The sequence below is a fragment of the Alexandromys fortis genome, unplaced genomic scaffold, assembly GCF_014885135.2.
Source record: "Alexandromys fortis isolate MF-2015 unplaced genomic scaffold, M_Fortis_MF-2015_v1.1 scaffold_7, whole genome shotgun sequence".
Classification (NCBI taxonomy): Eukaryota; Metazoa; Chordata; class Mammalia; order Rodentia; family Cricetidae; genus Alexandromys; species Alexandromys fortis.
Genome location: NW_026067920.1, coordinates 4,518,458 through 4,534,572, shown reverse-complemented (window position 1 = coordinate 4,534,572; position 16,115 = coordinate 4,518,458). Strand labels below are relative to the sequence as shown.

The following is a 16,115-nucleotide window of genomic DNA, read 5'->3' as shown; positions in this document are numbered from 1 at the left end:
TCTTCAACTCCATCAAAGACTCCAGAAGGATATAATATTACCTAAGTAAACAAGAAGTGCATTGTAAGCAATTGCCAAAACTCTAGAATTGACAGAGACTTCTTGCTGCCTGGACAGTCACCCAAAGTTCTCCTGTATCATTGAAGCATCCATCTTCAGCCTACAGGCCCATAGTATCCTGCAGAGTTTCCCATGAAGCAGGAAATTCCGAAGATAGTTCCACCTATATTGGCAGTTTGTCAGTCATATTTTTCTGCATAATGTCTAGCAGACTCTTTTATGAAGCAGGAACCCCAAAGGATAGCCTCATCTTTAGACAAGGTCAGCAGTCATTTTTCTGTGGGTCCTGCATGTCCAGTTCATACAGCTTAGCATCAAACAGTCCGGGCAAGAGCAATTTTTTGCCCAAATGGCTAGCAAACTCTATAAGGAGCCTCTTCGATGCCCATCTTACTCTTGAAGTAATTGGTGCTACCGGGAGCAGTTGTGTCTCATTGTCATGAAAAGTCCTAAGTTATTAAAACATTTAAATGCCATATTCTGAAGGTCTCTGAAAGAATTGAATTATATTTATCTAACTTAAATATATCTCTCTATATATAGAAAACCTAACATGACTACAAGCTTGACTATTTTAAATGATTATTAACCTATATTTCTTAATTATACATTACTTTTTTTTTTTTAAATTTGCGAGACAGAGTTTCTCTGTAGCTTTGGAGCCTGTCCTGGAACTAGCTTTTGTAGACCAGACTGGCCTCGAACTCACAGAGATCCGCCTGCAACTGCCTTTCGAGTGCTGGGATTAAAGGCGAGTGCCACCACCACACAGCTATGCGTTACATTTTTAAATGAGCTGCACAAACACAATACCTTCTTAATCAAGAACAGAAATATACATACAACAAAATTGATCTTAAGTTTGTATCAATAAATTAAGATCCATACCAATGCAATGTATTCATCTCTATATCATATCCCCCTTTAAATGTAAACAAACATTTACAAACAATATTTGGGAATTTGGGCATAGTTCTTTTCAAACTGCTTCCTGCTTTTTGTCAGGTGAAGTAATTTTTGGGGGTGTTCATGGCGACCTTTTGGGAGGGTCTTAGTCCATCAAACCACATTAGTTTGGAAGGATTCCACAGGTTGTCGTCCTCTGTGGAAACAAAAGAAGAACCTATTTTCCAAAGCCACAAATCCTTAGACCTGAATTTTGAAGTCAACATACCTTTAGAGTATATATGCTGGTTTAGTTTAACAGTCTGTACAATGAAATGTCTCTCTTTACTTAGCTCATTCATAGTCAAGATATTCAAAGCAAACACAGTAGTATAAATAATCCAGACTCTGTGAATTTTCCATCTTTATGTAGCTTATTTTTTTACTCTTTTTACTTTGACTATCTGTATTGTGTCTCTTTAAAGGCTTTATTTGTTTATTTTTTAAATGATTTACTTCTTTCCCAACCCTCTGTACTCCTTTTCTTCTCTCTCCCAAGTCTATGTACATTTATCCAACACTGTGACCCATTTAGAGGTCTTTTTTTATCTGGATTTGTCTTTATTGCATATCTGTAATCCTTTTCTGATCAGAAGTGCTTCTTAAAATGCTAAGCCCTTCTTATGAACTTAAGCAGCGGCATTGCTAGGGGAAATAGGGCCCTGCCTGCTTGCCCCACCAGTCCAATATGGCCGAAGTCTGTTCACTGCCTCTGAGATTGCAGGGTGTGATCCGTCCTCACCACCTCAACTCTGATAACCATTTGGCCCATGCTGCCACCAAGTAATTTGCAGCATGCTGCCCAGAAATCCCATTTAAATGCTCGGCCTCCAGAAAGAGCCAGAGTTCTCATGCTGGCAGCATGACCCAGAAAGCTGCCATTTCAAAACCACTTAGCTTTTTTTCTGCTACTGTTGAATCAGGAAAACCTCTCTTAAAGGATCCATGGCGTTAAGCCATGCTAAACTGTTTTTTCTGTGTGTGTGTCTCAAATTATTTTTTAGGTTTTACATGGATTTAGTCAACCACAATGGGATTTGCCATGGTAGATGAAAATGTATGCCTTAGGAGCTGTTGGCTCCTTGCTGCTAAGAGTTTAGCAGATATCAAGCAACAGCAGCCTGTCCTCTTTCCTTGATGCCTCAACATTCGGGGGCTTCAAGAGGATTGAGTAAGAATGGATAGCTATTAGCCAGGCAGTGGTGGTGCACACCTTTAATTCCAGCACTTGGGAGGCAGATGCAGGCAGATCTCTGTGAGTCTGAGGCCAGCCTGTTCTACAAAGCAAGTTCCAGGACAGCTAGGGCTGTTACACAGAGAAATCTGTGTGTAAACACACATACACACACACACACACAACCAGATAGCTATCAAAAGATAGCTTGAAAATCATCAGAAAGGAGAGATTCTGGTAGAGATTGGGAACCCAATGAGTTTGATATGGTACCAAGTGATGAAGGTGGGACCCTAGGCTCTTGACTCCTGATACTGACCTGCTATTAAGTCATGCCTGCTAATGCCTTACTAGCAGCTGCCAGCTCAGCTCAGCCACTGACCTGGCCTCACAGTGACATTGACAATTTGAAGATTGGGTATTGATATGGCCTCTGTTGATCTGATCTGGTGCTTCTTCTCAGAGACCTTTTATTTTAAAAGGAATAAAAGTTCACTTTTTTTTTTCCTAAGTACAGTATGTTCAAAGCACTGATACTGTTGCCTTATCCTTAGAATTCAGTACAGAGAGTGGATAGTGCTTGATAGAAACTCAGCTGCTAGGCTGTGCAGAGCTGACATAAATCAGCTCCTAGTGTTTAGTCACTGGGGATGCAGGCATCTGTCTGCCTTTTACAGTGTTTCATAGCCCTTAGTTTCAGGGAAACCAACCACAGTACTTAGCAGTGAATATGGAACTCCTTAAAAGGTCAATATATTTATTTACTGAAATATATTTCTCATATTCTGTTGGCTTTTTTAGCACTGCAAGAAGCTGAAGCTCGTTTTAATGAAATCAAACTTCAGCGGGAAGCCCGAGAAACACAGGAGAGTGAGAGAAAACCTCCACCATACAAGCATATCAAGGTGATGGGCATGTCAGGATTATGTGTACATGTGTGTGTCTTCCTTCTCAACGAAGGGGTTTTGATGTGGCTCTTGGGCTACAGATTTTTCAGTCCCAGGTTATGGTCATTAAGAGGTCTGTCAGAAACTATCTTTGTGGGCCCAGTCATGATTATCAGAATGCATGTTTCCAAGGTGAGCCCTTGAAGGCACAGTATGAGTGTGCAGGGATTCAGGACTCTATTTACAAGGTAGAGTCAAGACAACTTGTTTTTTTCTTATAGGTGAATAAACCGTATGGTAAAGTCCAGATCTATACAGCTGACATTTCTGAAATCCCAAAGTGCAACTGTAAGCCCACAGATGAGAACCCCTGTGGCTCTGATTCAGAATGTCTAAACAGGATGCTGATGTTTGAGTGCCACCCGCAGGTGTGTCCTGCAGGTGAATACTGCCAGAACCAGTGTTTCACTAAGCGCCAGTACCCTGAGACCAAGATCATCAAGACAGATGGCAAAGGGTGGGGCCTGGTTGCCAAAAGGGACATCAGAAAGGTATGCCATATGTCCCCCAGCTTTTTATACTGTGTAGTGATTCTTAAGTGTGTTTGTGTGTTCAGTGGAATGTGTGTAGATATGCATGTGCCCTGACATGTATGTAGAGACCAGATGACAAGTTTTGGGAGTCAGGTCTTTCCTTCCATGTGGGTCCCAGGGACTGAACTCAGGTCCTCGGACTTGGTGGCAAAGTACTTTTACCCACTTCATCATCTCACTAGCTGTCTCTTCCCCACTTGTAAGAATTAATGGATCACCTTATTCTCTCCCTTCTTCCATTTTGGTGGCACACCTTTAATCCCAGCACTCAAGAGGTAGAGGCAGGCAGATGCCTGTGAGTTCAAGGTCAGCCTTGGTCTACAGAACAAGTTGTAGGACAGCCAGGACTTCACAGAAACCCTGTCTCTAAAAACAAAACAAAAACAAAAATTAAAAAAGATCGCTGAGATGCACTCTTCCCCAGCCTTATTCCTTGGTTGCCTCAGCTGTTGCTTTATGTAGACTTGCTGTGGAGCCTGCCTATCAAGTTCTTCATAGCCTCTTTCCTATTAGAAACCTGCATGTAATTTACTACTTAAATGGACAGTGGGTTAACAAAGATGCTCCTTTAAGGCAAGACATTGTAGAAAACAATCTGGGATGTTGCTACTCTGAGAATGCATGATTATATCTCCCACTGGCAATCTTTATAAGGATGAGATTATTTGAATTTGAACTTAATGAAGGAGCTCTAGAAACCACACCCCTGAGGTATTAACATGTTATCCTTGAATAATTGATGGTGTCTTGGTATCTTGAACCCTGATTCTAAGAATTGGCCGGTATATACTCAGTTGTTACATTCTTCTGATTTCCAGGGAGAATTTGTTAATGAGTATGTTGGTGAGTTGATTGATGAAGAGGAGTGTATGGCAAGAATCAAATATGCTCATGAGAATGACATCACTCACTTTTACATGCTCACCATAGACAAGGTAATGGGAAGTGTGTCTTTGCTATTCATTCGTGACGTCTTGAACATGGATCTGGAGGGTTCATTACTCCTATAATTGGCCCTTGTATTTTAGTGATATTCTCATTTCATCTCCTTAGTAACTTTCCCCAAACATCTGCATATTTTTTTCTAAATGGAGAGCTGCTTTTGGCATTGAACATCCTAAGAGCCATGTGTGTCCACAACATAAAAAGTATATCAAGATTCTTCTTAATATCAAGGGGGGAAGAAAGGGGAAAGGCATAGACATGACCATTGCATGTTATCTGAGCTACACTGTAGAGTGTTTTTGGCTGTGCTGTGCTCTATTTGCTTATGAATCCTGTGCTTTCCCTCTCTGTGTGTTTCCAAGACTCACTTCAAACTTCTGAGTGCAAGCACTTGTCTGCCTCAGCTTCCCAAATATGTGGAATAAGAGGCTTGTGCTATTCCCTAAGACTTTGTAATTCATAGTTTTAAACATCTGGAACCTAGTTGCTAGATGTTTTTGTTATTCTCGGAATGAAGGTAAATAGGTAACTAGGCCTAGGTAGAAAAGTGCATCAGAATGGTACTCTTGTGCCTTCTGTTACCAGTAAGCTCAAAACCCAGCAGAAAAGACACGACTTAAATAATGCTTGAAAACAAGATAGAAAATGTCTATGGACCGGGCATTTTGATTCTGGTATCTGGGACTATAGGGACTCTGTAGAAATTGGAATGGCTCCAAAGTCCCCAGCCAACAGTCCCTCAGGAAGCTTGACCATTCTCAGTCTATGGAGTAGTATTGGGCTCCTGTCATTTGCTATAGGCAGTGGGGGTTGGGCCTTGTCGTTGTCAGGACAAGATTAAAATATTTTTAAAAAGATACAGGAGATACCCAAGCCAGGGATGATGGTGCATGCCTATAATTCTAGCTCTTTGGAGAAATAAGGCAGTAGGATCCTGAGTTTGAGGTCAGTAATTACCTCAAAATGCTGAGGGGATGAAGGGGAAGGAGGGAGAGCAAGCAAGCCTATGTGCAGGGATAGAGCAAGATGTTCCCAGCTAGCCCTGAAAGGATTGGTGGTGGTGTTGATGTGTGTCTGTTTCTTTACATGTATATGTATGACATGTATGTCTGTGCATACATAGTAAAACAAAAGATAACGTGAACGTGGAAAAATATTAACAGGTAGGTGGGATGTACTAATCTGCAATTTACATCCCCCCACTCGTGGATTTGAATTAAAAAAAATTAAAAGAAGTGTTTGCAAAAGGTATGGACCCTAGAGCTTAAGAGGTGAGTAGCATTTCCTTCAGGCTCTGCCGGGACACAGAATTAATAAGATAAACTGTGAGCAGACTCACGGAGGACCTTGTATAGGAGGTTATTCTGGTTTTCTGGGAAAACTGGCAGGCTAGGATTTTGGAGGGCAATGAAGAAAAACCAAGACTCACCACTGCAGTAAATAAACTGAGCCCCGGGGATGCTCTGGTGCCCTGTGTCGGGATAGCTAAAGAGGCTGCTGCTCATTTCCCCACTTCATTTTCTACCTTTCATGACTGTGCCTGCCCTTGAGAAGGTATAGGCTCAGTAAAAGCCACAGAGATGGTCTGTTTTTTAAAAAGCCTAGAACATCAGTAGAAGGAAAATCATTAACAATTAATGAAGAACAAAACTCAAGGCCAGAAGAGATGAAGTAATCCGATTTTCAGAGTTACTATATTACTAGTTTTAAATGTCCAGTTTTCAGCTGGAAAAAAAAAAAAACTAAGATCTAAAAAGAGCAAAAAAGAATTAATTCTAAAGAAGATCTTAGCTCTCTAGGCAGAAAACTTTGAAATAGCTTTTGTTGTTTTGTTCTAAATGTTGGAGAATCCAACTCTAACCCAATAAAATTCTAGGCAAGTGCTTTACCACTGAGATACATCCTTAGCCCTGATTTTGAACTAGCTTTATAGCCCACACTGGCCTTGAACTTGGAATCCTTCTGTCTCAATCCAACCTACTGTGGAAATTACAGACACAGGCTACTGTGCCTGGTCTATATAACCAAGGCTTTTAAGTTAACTAAAGACCTCAGAGGACTGGGCATGGTGGCCCATACCTATATTCCCAACATTTAAGAGGTAAGGCATAAGGATCCTTCCCATGTATGTAAAGAATTGAAGGATTAAAGAGGGTACCCTTATAGATGTATTTATTACAATTAATTATACACCTAAAAATGGTTAAGATGTGGTTGGGCATATGGCTCTGTAGTAGAGTGCTTGCCAGCATGTGCAAGGCTCTGGGTTCAGTCTCCAGATACACACACACACCAAAACAAAACAAAACCCAGTAAACTTTTATGTCAGGTATACTTTAAAATAATAAAAGAATTTGAGACTGGTTTAGTTGGTGAAATACTTGCTGCACAGAGCATGAGGACCCAAGTTCAACCCCCAGCATTCACATAAAAAGCTGAGCATGGTAGCACACTCTTTATATAGTCCCAAAGCTAGGGAGGGGGAGACAGGAGGATCTTTGGCTTGGTGGCAAGACCAAGCTAATTGGTGAATCCTAGATTCCAATGAAAGAATTTATCTCACAAACAAGGTTTAGTGGTGAGGTAAGATCACTCATTGGATAAAGGTTTGGCAAAAACCTGATGACTTTGAGTTTGATCCCCAGGAACTACATGGTGGAAGAAGAGCCACCTCAAGGAAGTTTTCCTCTAGCCTCCACATACGGCACACACAACAAATAAGTAAGAAAGGAAATGGATATTTAAAAGAAAAAAAAAGGCGGAAAAGTTTTACAGAAATAGCATCCAAAGTTGACCTGGCCTCTACGTGTATGTACACATATATACATAACACTGGAATGTTTTTCTGGAGGACCTAAATTCAGTCCATAGCACCCACATCAGGCAGCTCCCAATTGTCTGTAACCCCAGCTCCAGATCTGACACCTTCTTCTGGCCTCTATTCGTAATCTCATTCACATGACATATAGTCAGAGAAAAAAAAAACCACATAAATAAAAGTAACTTTTTAAAAAATATTCAGTTGGAAAGCTCTCAAGTCAGCTAGCCTGGAGTACATGATGCATTGTTAGAAACCAGAAACCCTATCTCAAAACGAGCTGGAAGCAGAGAACTGACTTCTAAACAGTTGACACACATGTGCCTGCAGTCACACTGTGCCCTTTTTTTTTTTTTTTTTTTTTTTTTTTTTTTTTTTGGTTTTTCGAGACAGGGTTTCTCTGTGGCTTTGGAGCCTGTCCTGGAACTAGCTCTTGTAGACCAGGCTGGTCTCGAACTCACAGAGATCCGCCTGCCTCTGCTTCCTGAGTGCTGGGATTAAAGGCGTGCGCCACCACCGCCTGGCTACACTGTGCACTTTTTAAAGCATGTATTTACTTTGTGTGTACATATGTGTGACTGTGCATGCTATGGCACACTTGTGGAGATCAGAGACAACTTTTGGAAGTCAATTCTTTTCTTTCTATGGTATGGATTGTTGGGGTTCAAACTGAAGTCATGGGCTTGATGTCAAGTACCTTATCTTGTAAGCCATTTCACCAGCTGGTAAATGTACAAATACAGCTGAGGTTGATTCAGCGATAGATTTTCATCTACTGTCTAGAAAACCTTGGAGTTTAAAACAACTAGTATAGTAGAAAGCAGATCATTTCTGCTTTTATTCTCCTGAGGTGAATTCTGAGTTCTGGGTTGAAGTGATATCCTTTGTTAGCATTCTGAGTGGCTAGGACTGCAAGCATCTACCCATTAAGTTTGACTTCTCTGCTTACAACAATCAATGGGTGTGGGGCTGGAGAGATGGCTCAGTGGTTAAGAGCATTGCCTGCTCTTCCAAAGGTCCTGAGTTCAATTCCCAGCAACCACATGGTGGCTCACAACCATCTGTAATGAGGTTTGGCGCCCTCTTCTGGCCTTCAGGCATACAGACAGAATATTGCATACATAATAAATAAATAAATATTAAAAAAAACCAATCAATGGGTGCTCACTTTGGAGCTTTATCAAGGGACCTATGTATTTACTACCAAGAGAAACCTCCAAAGTTAGCACCCACTGGATGGCACAAGCATAGTCTTCCAGTGTGGTTGCTTTTGTAGTGCTCTGTGGTCCACAAGGCACAGCTAGAGGTGCTCTTGGCAGATTCATCCCTTCTCGGACATGTAATTTTTTTAATTTATCTTTGATCTCAGAAATAAACACTGAAGATCAGAGATCCTACTGAGCTGTATATTTGGTCTAGAGGTTTTCAGGGAAGAAGCTACAGCTGTGTATCTACCTGCCTATCTTCTTTCTGGTCTGAGCCATAATAAGTGGTCCTTATTCCTCCATAGTGCTTGGACCTTTGAATTTCAGTGAGTCAGTTCCCAGGGCCACTGTGTGCTTGCATTTGTGATTTTGCAGACTGCTATCTCCGAACTGTCAGCCTGTGCCTGTCCCTCTTATGGCAGCATAGCATCGGCATCTTGGACAAAGTCCATTGTTTGCAGCCAGCGGGAACTCGAGCATGCTGTGCTTGTGTGCTTGTACCTCCTTTGCTCTCTAGGAGTGGATGCTGCTTGTCTATTATTAATAGAGTTTGCTGTTGTATGGCAGTGCTGGTTTTGTATAGGCTCTTGCTGCCCTTCCCAGGTCTGTGACACTTGTATTTCTCCTAGCTTATTTGTTGCTGAGGTGGTGTTACAAGTGCCAGTTCACAGTCTTCACCACTCTCACTTGGGTTCAGTCTCTCCCTGTGTTCTGCCCTCATGCAAGAATCTGGACTGGTTGAGGGTTGTCTGGTCCAGGTGGACAACAGGATACTAAGGTTTTCAGTATGACAGACAACATTGTATCATCTGATACAACCTATGGCATTAAGAGGCCCTTTAGAGATAAGATGTTAGCTGGGCATGATGGCGCACGCCCTTAATCCCAGCAGAGGCAGGCAAATTTCTGTGAGTTTGAGCCTAGTCTGCTACAGTGTGAATTACAGGACAGCCAAGGCTGTTACAGAGAAAAATCTTGTCTTGGAAAAAATTAAAAAAAAAAATTAAAGATGTCCTTGACTTTTTATCCTGCAGGACCGCATAATTGACGCTGGCCCTAAAGGGAATTATTCACGATTCATGAACCACAGCTGCCAGCCCAATTGTGAGACCCTGAAATGGACAGTGAATGGGGATACACGGGTTGGCCTGTTTGCTGTGTGTGACATTCCTGCAGGTATATCACTTGGGTCCTACAAGTTTCTGGTGCCATATGAACAGGCAGAGAGGCGCTGGTATTTGGTGTGGTTGGGTTTGGAAAGGCTCTAGGATAGTGATTTGGAAGCTTTGTTTGGGATATCTATTTTAACCAGCAAATTGATGAGGTATATGAGCCATGCCAGGGTGTATATGAAGGGGGTACGTTTTCTTGAAACTGATTCTTTGACATCCACTGCCACAGGAGAACAATGGCCTCTAACATTGTATTGTGTCTCTTTTAGGGACAGAGCTGACATTCAACTATAATCTTGATTGTTTGGGCAATGAAAAAACAGTCTGTCGGTGTGGAGCCTCCAATTGTAGTGGGTTTCTTGGAGACAGACCAAAGGTAAGGACATCACAGCTTTCTGTGAAGCTGAAACACATAGCTCTGGTGGCATCATGGCATTTAGGAAGATTGCATTCTAGTGAGCCATAGACCTGCTGCTGTTCAAGGTCAGGATCCATGTAGCATGTGGGTTGAGGTTAATGAGGTCCTCTCTCAGTATAGGCTGCTTGTTAACATGACTTCACTGATGTAATTCCTGTGGAGATGTGTGACTTAAACATCAGAAACATGGATTCAATCTTGAAGGCAGGTCCACATTTGCTCCTAAGTATCTTTGAGAGTCTTTCAGGCCTCTTTTCCAGCTCCTGTTGGTGTTCCTCAGGTTGTGGAATCCTTACTCCAGCATTCTGCTGCTTCTCATGAGGTGCCATGTGGTGTTTGTCTTGACCACTTCCCTCCATTGTCCTACTACTTGTTGTTTACATTGCTGTGTATAGATCTCTCAAGGCCCATATCTGCTAGGCAAGTGCCCTCCCACTGAGTCACACCTTTGGCCACCAGTCCCTTCAGTCTAGTCACAAGTCATGCTTGCTTGATGTGCCAGTATCATAGTTACATGCATTTTAAAATAAAGTCATGTTCCAAGTCCTTGGAAGGACGTGAATTTTGGGGCACCCCTTGTTGGAACAAAGGTTAGGACAATCATAGGCACCTCCAATCTGAGCTGGCATCTGGGCACACCCTATAGATGTTTTCTGAAAGACTGCTTCACTAGTTTGCCCTTACATATTTTAGTTAGGGTTTTATTATTGTGAAGAGACACCATGACTATAGCAGCTCTTATAAGGGAAAACATTTAATTGGGACTGGGTCCAGAGGTTTAGTCCATTTTTATCATGTCAGGAAGCATGGTTGCATGCAGGCAGACATGGTGCTGGAGAGGTAGCTGAGAGTCACTTCTGAATCCACAAGAAGAGAAAGCCACACTGGGTGTGGCTTGAGCATTTGAGACCTCAAGGCCAGCCCCTACTACACTTCTCTAACAAAACCAACAAGGGCACACCTCCTAGTAGTGCCACTCTTTATGGGCCTTTACTCAAACCACCACACCTACACTGCTCATAATTGAGTTCTTCTATATTGTGTTTTTTTGTTTTTCTTTTTGTCTTAGCAGGAGTTGCCCAAGGTATAGTGGGCCATGACCTGCTTTGTGTAGGTGGCATGCCCTTTTATTTTGTGATGCTAGGAATGGAATCTACAGTCTTTAGCTACACCTCCAGCTCAGGCACCACTCACCATGTTGGAACAGCCCAGGAATCTGTATCACTTTGGACCTTCCTTTTTGGGCATCTTTGTAGTTTCCTTTTTTTTCTTTTAACTGCTTCCATCTATGTTCTTTTAATTGAACTATGCTTAATTCTTTATTCTAGACCTCAACATCCCTTTCTTCAGAGGAAAAGGGTAAAAAGGCCAAGAAGAAAACCAGAAGGCGCAGAGCCAAGGGAGAAGGGAAGCGGCAGTCAGAGGATGAGTGCTTCCGCTGTGGTGATGGTGGACAGCTGGTGCTGTGTGACCGAAAATTCTGCACCAAGGCTTACCACCTGTCCTGCCTGGGCTTGGGCAAGCGGCCCTTTGGTAGGTGCTCAGTACCCATGCAGCTTCTGACAACTTGCAGTGCACTTGCCTGCCATTCAGCCTCTCTTAATCCATTGGGTCTTATCTAGCTGCATATTCCTTGGAAGGTCAATGTGGGTAAATGTCCCCAGTCCAGGAAACCAACTGGAGCACAGGGTGGGAGCAGGCAGTAGCTTCCAAAGCCCAGTGTTGACTGGTCATCTCATTAGTGCCAAGATCTAAAATGACATGCACGAGGTTCTACTGAAGAATATAAGTTCTACTGCAGCAGCCTCACCATGACTGGTTTTGTCACTAGGCGGCCTGGTTGTAGGACATGTGACCTCTCTCTCTTCTCAGGACTTGAAGGCTCTGTCCCTAGAGATGACACAGAACTGGAAGACAATAGGCTTTTCCTCTTACATACTTAAGAGTGGTCATAGCATCAGAACAAAAAGTTAGAATTTCAAAAGAAAAACTGTAAACACTTGACCCAGGGACAAGAAACCTAATAATAGTTTTACATATGTATTTAAATTTGACAGTTATCCCTAACCCTAATCTTCAGAGATTCACATCTAAGCATAAAACCATTTCCTTATAAATAGGCAAGTCCCAAGCTGGGTATGATGATGCACACCTTTAATCCCAGCACTCAGGCATTGGCGGGTGGACTTCTTGAGTTTGAGGCCAGCCTGGTGTACGGAATACGTTCCAGGACAGCTAGGGTTACATAGAAAAACCCTGTCTCAGAAAACAAAACAGTAATACAAAAGGGCAAGTCAGAGGGCAGCTGTTGCTATCAGTAGACTCTGCTAGGGACCAACAGCAGCGAGCTGCCCTTGGTGTCTTATGTAATGTCCAGCTGGCCTGTAAGTATACTGTAGTCTGCAACACTTGGTACCTACCTGGCCTTTGAGCATCAACTACTAGCTTCTCTCTGGCAACTGAAATGCAGTCTCTTGTGTTAATTTGCATTTATGTGACTAGCCCGTCTTACTTATTCGAGGCAGGGTTTCCGTGTACTTTTGGACCCTATCCTGGAAAGCTCTTATAGACCAGGCTGGCCTTGAACTCACAGACATCTGCCTGCTTCTGCTTCCTACGTGCTTAGATTAAAGGCATGCACCACCATTGCCTGGCTGACTAGCCAGTTTTAAAAGTAATTCTAGTTAGGTATGTTGGTACAAGCAACTCAAGCAGAAGATGACTAAGTCAAGGGAAACATACTTTGTGGATATTAACTTAGTACAAGACCACATGCTTGAGTTCCTTCTGGGCCCAATCCCACCCAACACTTTTCAAGCCCTGAAAATGTTAAAGCTTGTTTGCTAATGGTGTATTTTGTTTTGCAGGGAAGTGGGAATGTCCTTGGCATCACTGTGATGTATGTGGCAAACCTTCTACCTCATTTTGCCACCTGTGCCCCAACTCATTCTGTAAGGAACACCAAGACGGGACTGCCTTCCGTTCCACCCAGGATGGGCAATCCTACTGCTCTGAGCATGACTTGAGGGCAGAATCTGCAAGAAGTACCAAGACTGAGAAACCGTTTCCAGAATCACTGAAGTCAAAGGGGAAGAGGAAGAGAAGACGGTGTTGGCGAAGAGTCACAGAAGGCAAATAGCGCTTGGTCAGATCCAGGGGAGGCATGGGATAGCCAACCCTGCTTGTAATGGGAAGGCAAGCACGGCACTTGCCCCAAGGACCCAGCTCATAATGCTATGACATATATAGGCCTCCTTGGGTGGGAAGGAGCACCTTCTACCACTGAGCCATCCTCAGCAGCTGTGCTGCGTCTGCACTGATGCTTGTCAGCTGCACACTCAGCGGTCCAGGACAAACAAGCCTTACTACGCAGCATCACCGCTACACTTGAATCTGAGACCCAACGTCAAGGTGCCCTCCCATTTTTATTTTAGATTAAAGTTATGATTGAAGATTAACTGGCATGTGAAATGCTTTTATCTTACCCAAAACATATAGAATAGAATTTTCTAAAGGTCACTATTAGCTCTATCCTGACGGTTCAGGCTTCTACTCACATACCCCACTCAGGACAGACTAGGACTCAGGCCCTGTGCTACTTCCTAATCAGGATTGATCATTATTTTACTCTTTTGAAACAGCCTATGTTCTTCATACTAATGTGAATTTTTCCCTCAAAGTGCTGTTTGCACTTTGAGTGGTTGTGGTGTTGCAAGATTCCTCTCATGACTTTTCTTTGTGTGGACTTGACAACTAGTGATGGCAGTGTGTCCTGTGGAGCAGTGCAGTTGCCTTCGTTGTGGCTGTTTTCTCTAATGTCTTCTGAACCCACATTCTTGGACCAACATTTGGGGGAAAACCTTGTATATTTTCTTCAATTGGTTTTTCTGTTTCTGGCATTTATTCCCAATATACTTTTGCTAAAATTGTTTCATATTATTACCAGCTAAAATGTATTTGTCAGACAGATGTGAAGTATTGAGCGAGCACGGAGGACACAAGGCACACAGCCTGGAGCCTAGGCTAATGCTTGCTGATGTGCTCTCCTCTGTATGTCTGTTCGCTGGGCCCAAGCTTCCTTGCTCTCTCTTTCCACCAGGGCACCACATGGTCTCATGGTAGACAGGTCTGATGGTACCTGTTTCCCTAATGATATTTAAATTTCTCTAAAAGCCCAGCCCAAGGGCTATTAGATTCTTTGGCAGGCTTCCTTCTGTCTTCTCAGGAGTATATCTTGGCCCTGGAGAACTTGGACACTGAGAAAGGAGACCTCATGCATTCCATTGGGAGGGAAGGTGTAAGCAATGCAGCAGAAATTGGTTTTAGAAAAGCCACAAAGCAAAAAAGCTTAAACTCCTATCCATTAAGTCCCTAGCAGGGTTTGCTACTGTTGTCCTGCTGCCTTCCTTGGAGAACTGCAATCGCCATTTAGAACAGGATTGACCATTCTTAATAGTCAGGGTTGTGTGTCAGCCATGACACTTGCAAGCCTAGCATGTCATGACCACCCCTTTGCCCTTCTCTAGTAGTAGTCCCCCAAAAGTTAAAGCAGCTTTGCAGGCAGCCTATGGCTTGGCTTCCACAGGCACAAGCCTAGTAACCTCTGGTGACATCTGTTTGAGCAGATGAGACAAGGAACATTTTTCAGTTTAGAACTTAACCTGGCTCAGACTGTCCTAAAAATATTAGATTGGCTCATAAATTTGTCATCTGTGCCCTACGTTTAGAAGGCTGGTGTGATAGGCCAGACAGCCTCTTCACATGCACACAGCCCCTAGGCTCCAGGGACCCCCTGGGGGCCCATCTTGTTAGTTGTCCACCAGCTTCTACAAAAGAGCATCAGAATTGGTTTTGCAGCACATTGTGGGGGATCAGATTAACTTTCTTTTTTAATGTTAAGTAAATCTTGGGAATTTTGGTTCCAAGTAACTATTTATCATCTTTCTGAAGGAAATATTGTGAACTTTTTAAACAACTTATCTTCCCAAAAAGTATTAATGAGTAAATAACACTAACTCTGAAAACCAACCGAAGACCAATATACAAAGCTGAGTAAAGTAACCCCCTGGGGTGATAGCCTTTCCCACAGAAGGACCAGCCACAGGGCCAGCTGTGACTCAGGATGTGCCAGGTGCTCTGATGAGCCTGAAAGATGTGTGACTTTCTGACCATCAGTTCCAGTTGTTTTCTTTAATGTGAAGCAAACCAAATGAAACCTGCCCAGATTCCATGTTCCTCAGGCACCTTCAGTATCCAAAAACCAGCTAGCTGTTCCCTAACCAGTACACACCTATGTGTGTGTGTGCCTCTGCAGGGTGGCAGCAGCCCAGGGGTGCAAAGCCAGTGTCCACACCAGCATTGGTCTAAGAGAATGTGGAACTATAGCATTTAAACCTAAGCACCTGTAAGGCAGTGTATCTCAGAGTGACAAGGATTCCAGTGCTAGCTCCTGAGGAATTTCCTGGCACTAGCACCTAGGACTCCTGGGTCCCAGGCAGGCACACTCAGGTTGGCATTTCTGATGATTTCCAAGTGATACCTGTAGCACGATGTGTGAAGTGCCCATCTTCCAGAGCTACCTTATTTTCAAGAATTAAAGATAAAAATGTTTTGATTAAAGTTAATGCAAACAACTGTCAGTTGCCAAATATCTCTTGTCTACAAAAGAGTGTAGCTGATGACTGTTAGTCAGTAGAATAAACGCTGTGTCCATATGTATCATGGTGCCCCCATATCCTGTTGAGATGTGAAATGACCTATCAGAAATTAAATTTAAGTTTAAATGTGCCTATTGGTGTCTAAACTTCATACAATATAAAGTCAGGTTCCTTTTAGGAATGCTGGGTACTGTCACCAGATCTGATAGTGAAGGCTTAAAAACTTGAAGTTTGGGAGGGA

General features: G+C 42.9%; 1 protein-coding gene across 3 annotated transcripts in view; it reads left to right on the top strand.

Moving 5' to 3' along the window:
- Positions 1 to 16,004, top strand: part of Nsd2 (nuclear receptor binding SET domain protein 2) — a 71,344-nt gene extending 55,340 nt beyond the window's left edge. For all 3 annotated transcript variants that reach the window (XM_050140790.1, XM_050140791.1, XM_050140789.1), the window contains 7 exons: positions 2,981 to 3,084; positions 3,348 to 3,617; positions 4,478 to 4,594; positions 9,662 to 9,803; positions 10,069 to 10,175; positions 11,546 to 11,750; positions 13,085 to 16,004. In XM_050140790.1, the coding sequence (XP_049996747.1) occupies positions 2,981 to 3,084; positions 3,348 to 3,617; positions 4,478 to 4,594; positions 9,662 to 9,803; positions 10,069 to 10,175; positions 11,546 to 11,750; positions 13,085 to 13,356 (1,217 nt within the window). In that variant the 3' untranslated portion in view covers positions 13,357 to 16,004. The remainder of the gene's footprint in view (positions 1 to 2,980; positions 3,085 to 3,347; positions 3,618 to 4,477; positions 4,595 to 9,661; positions 9,804 to 10,068; positions 10,176 to 11,545; positions 11,751 to 13,084) is intronic.
- Positions 16,005 to 16,115: the final 111 nt, after the last annotated feature.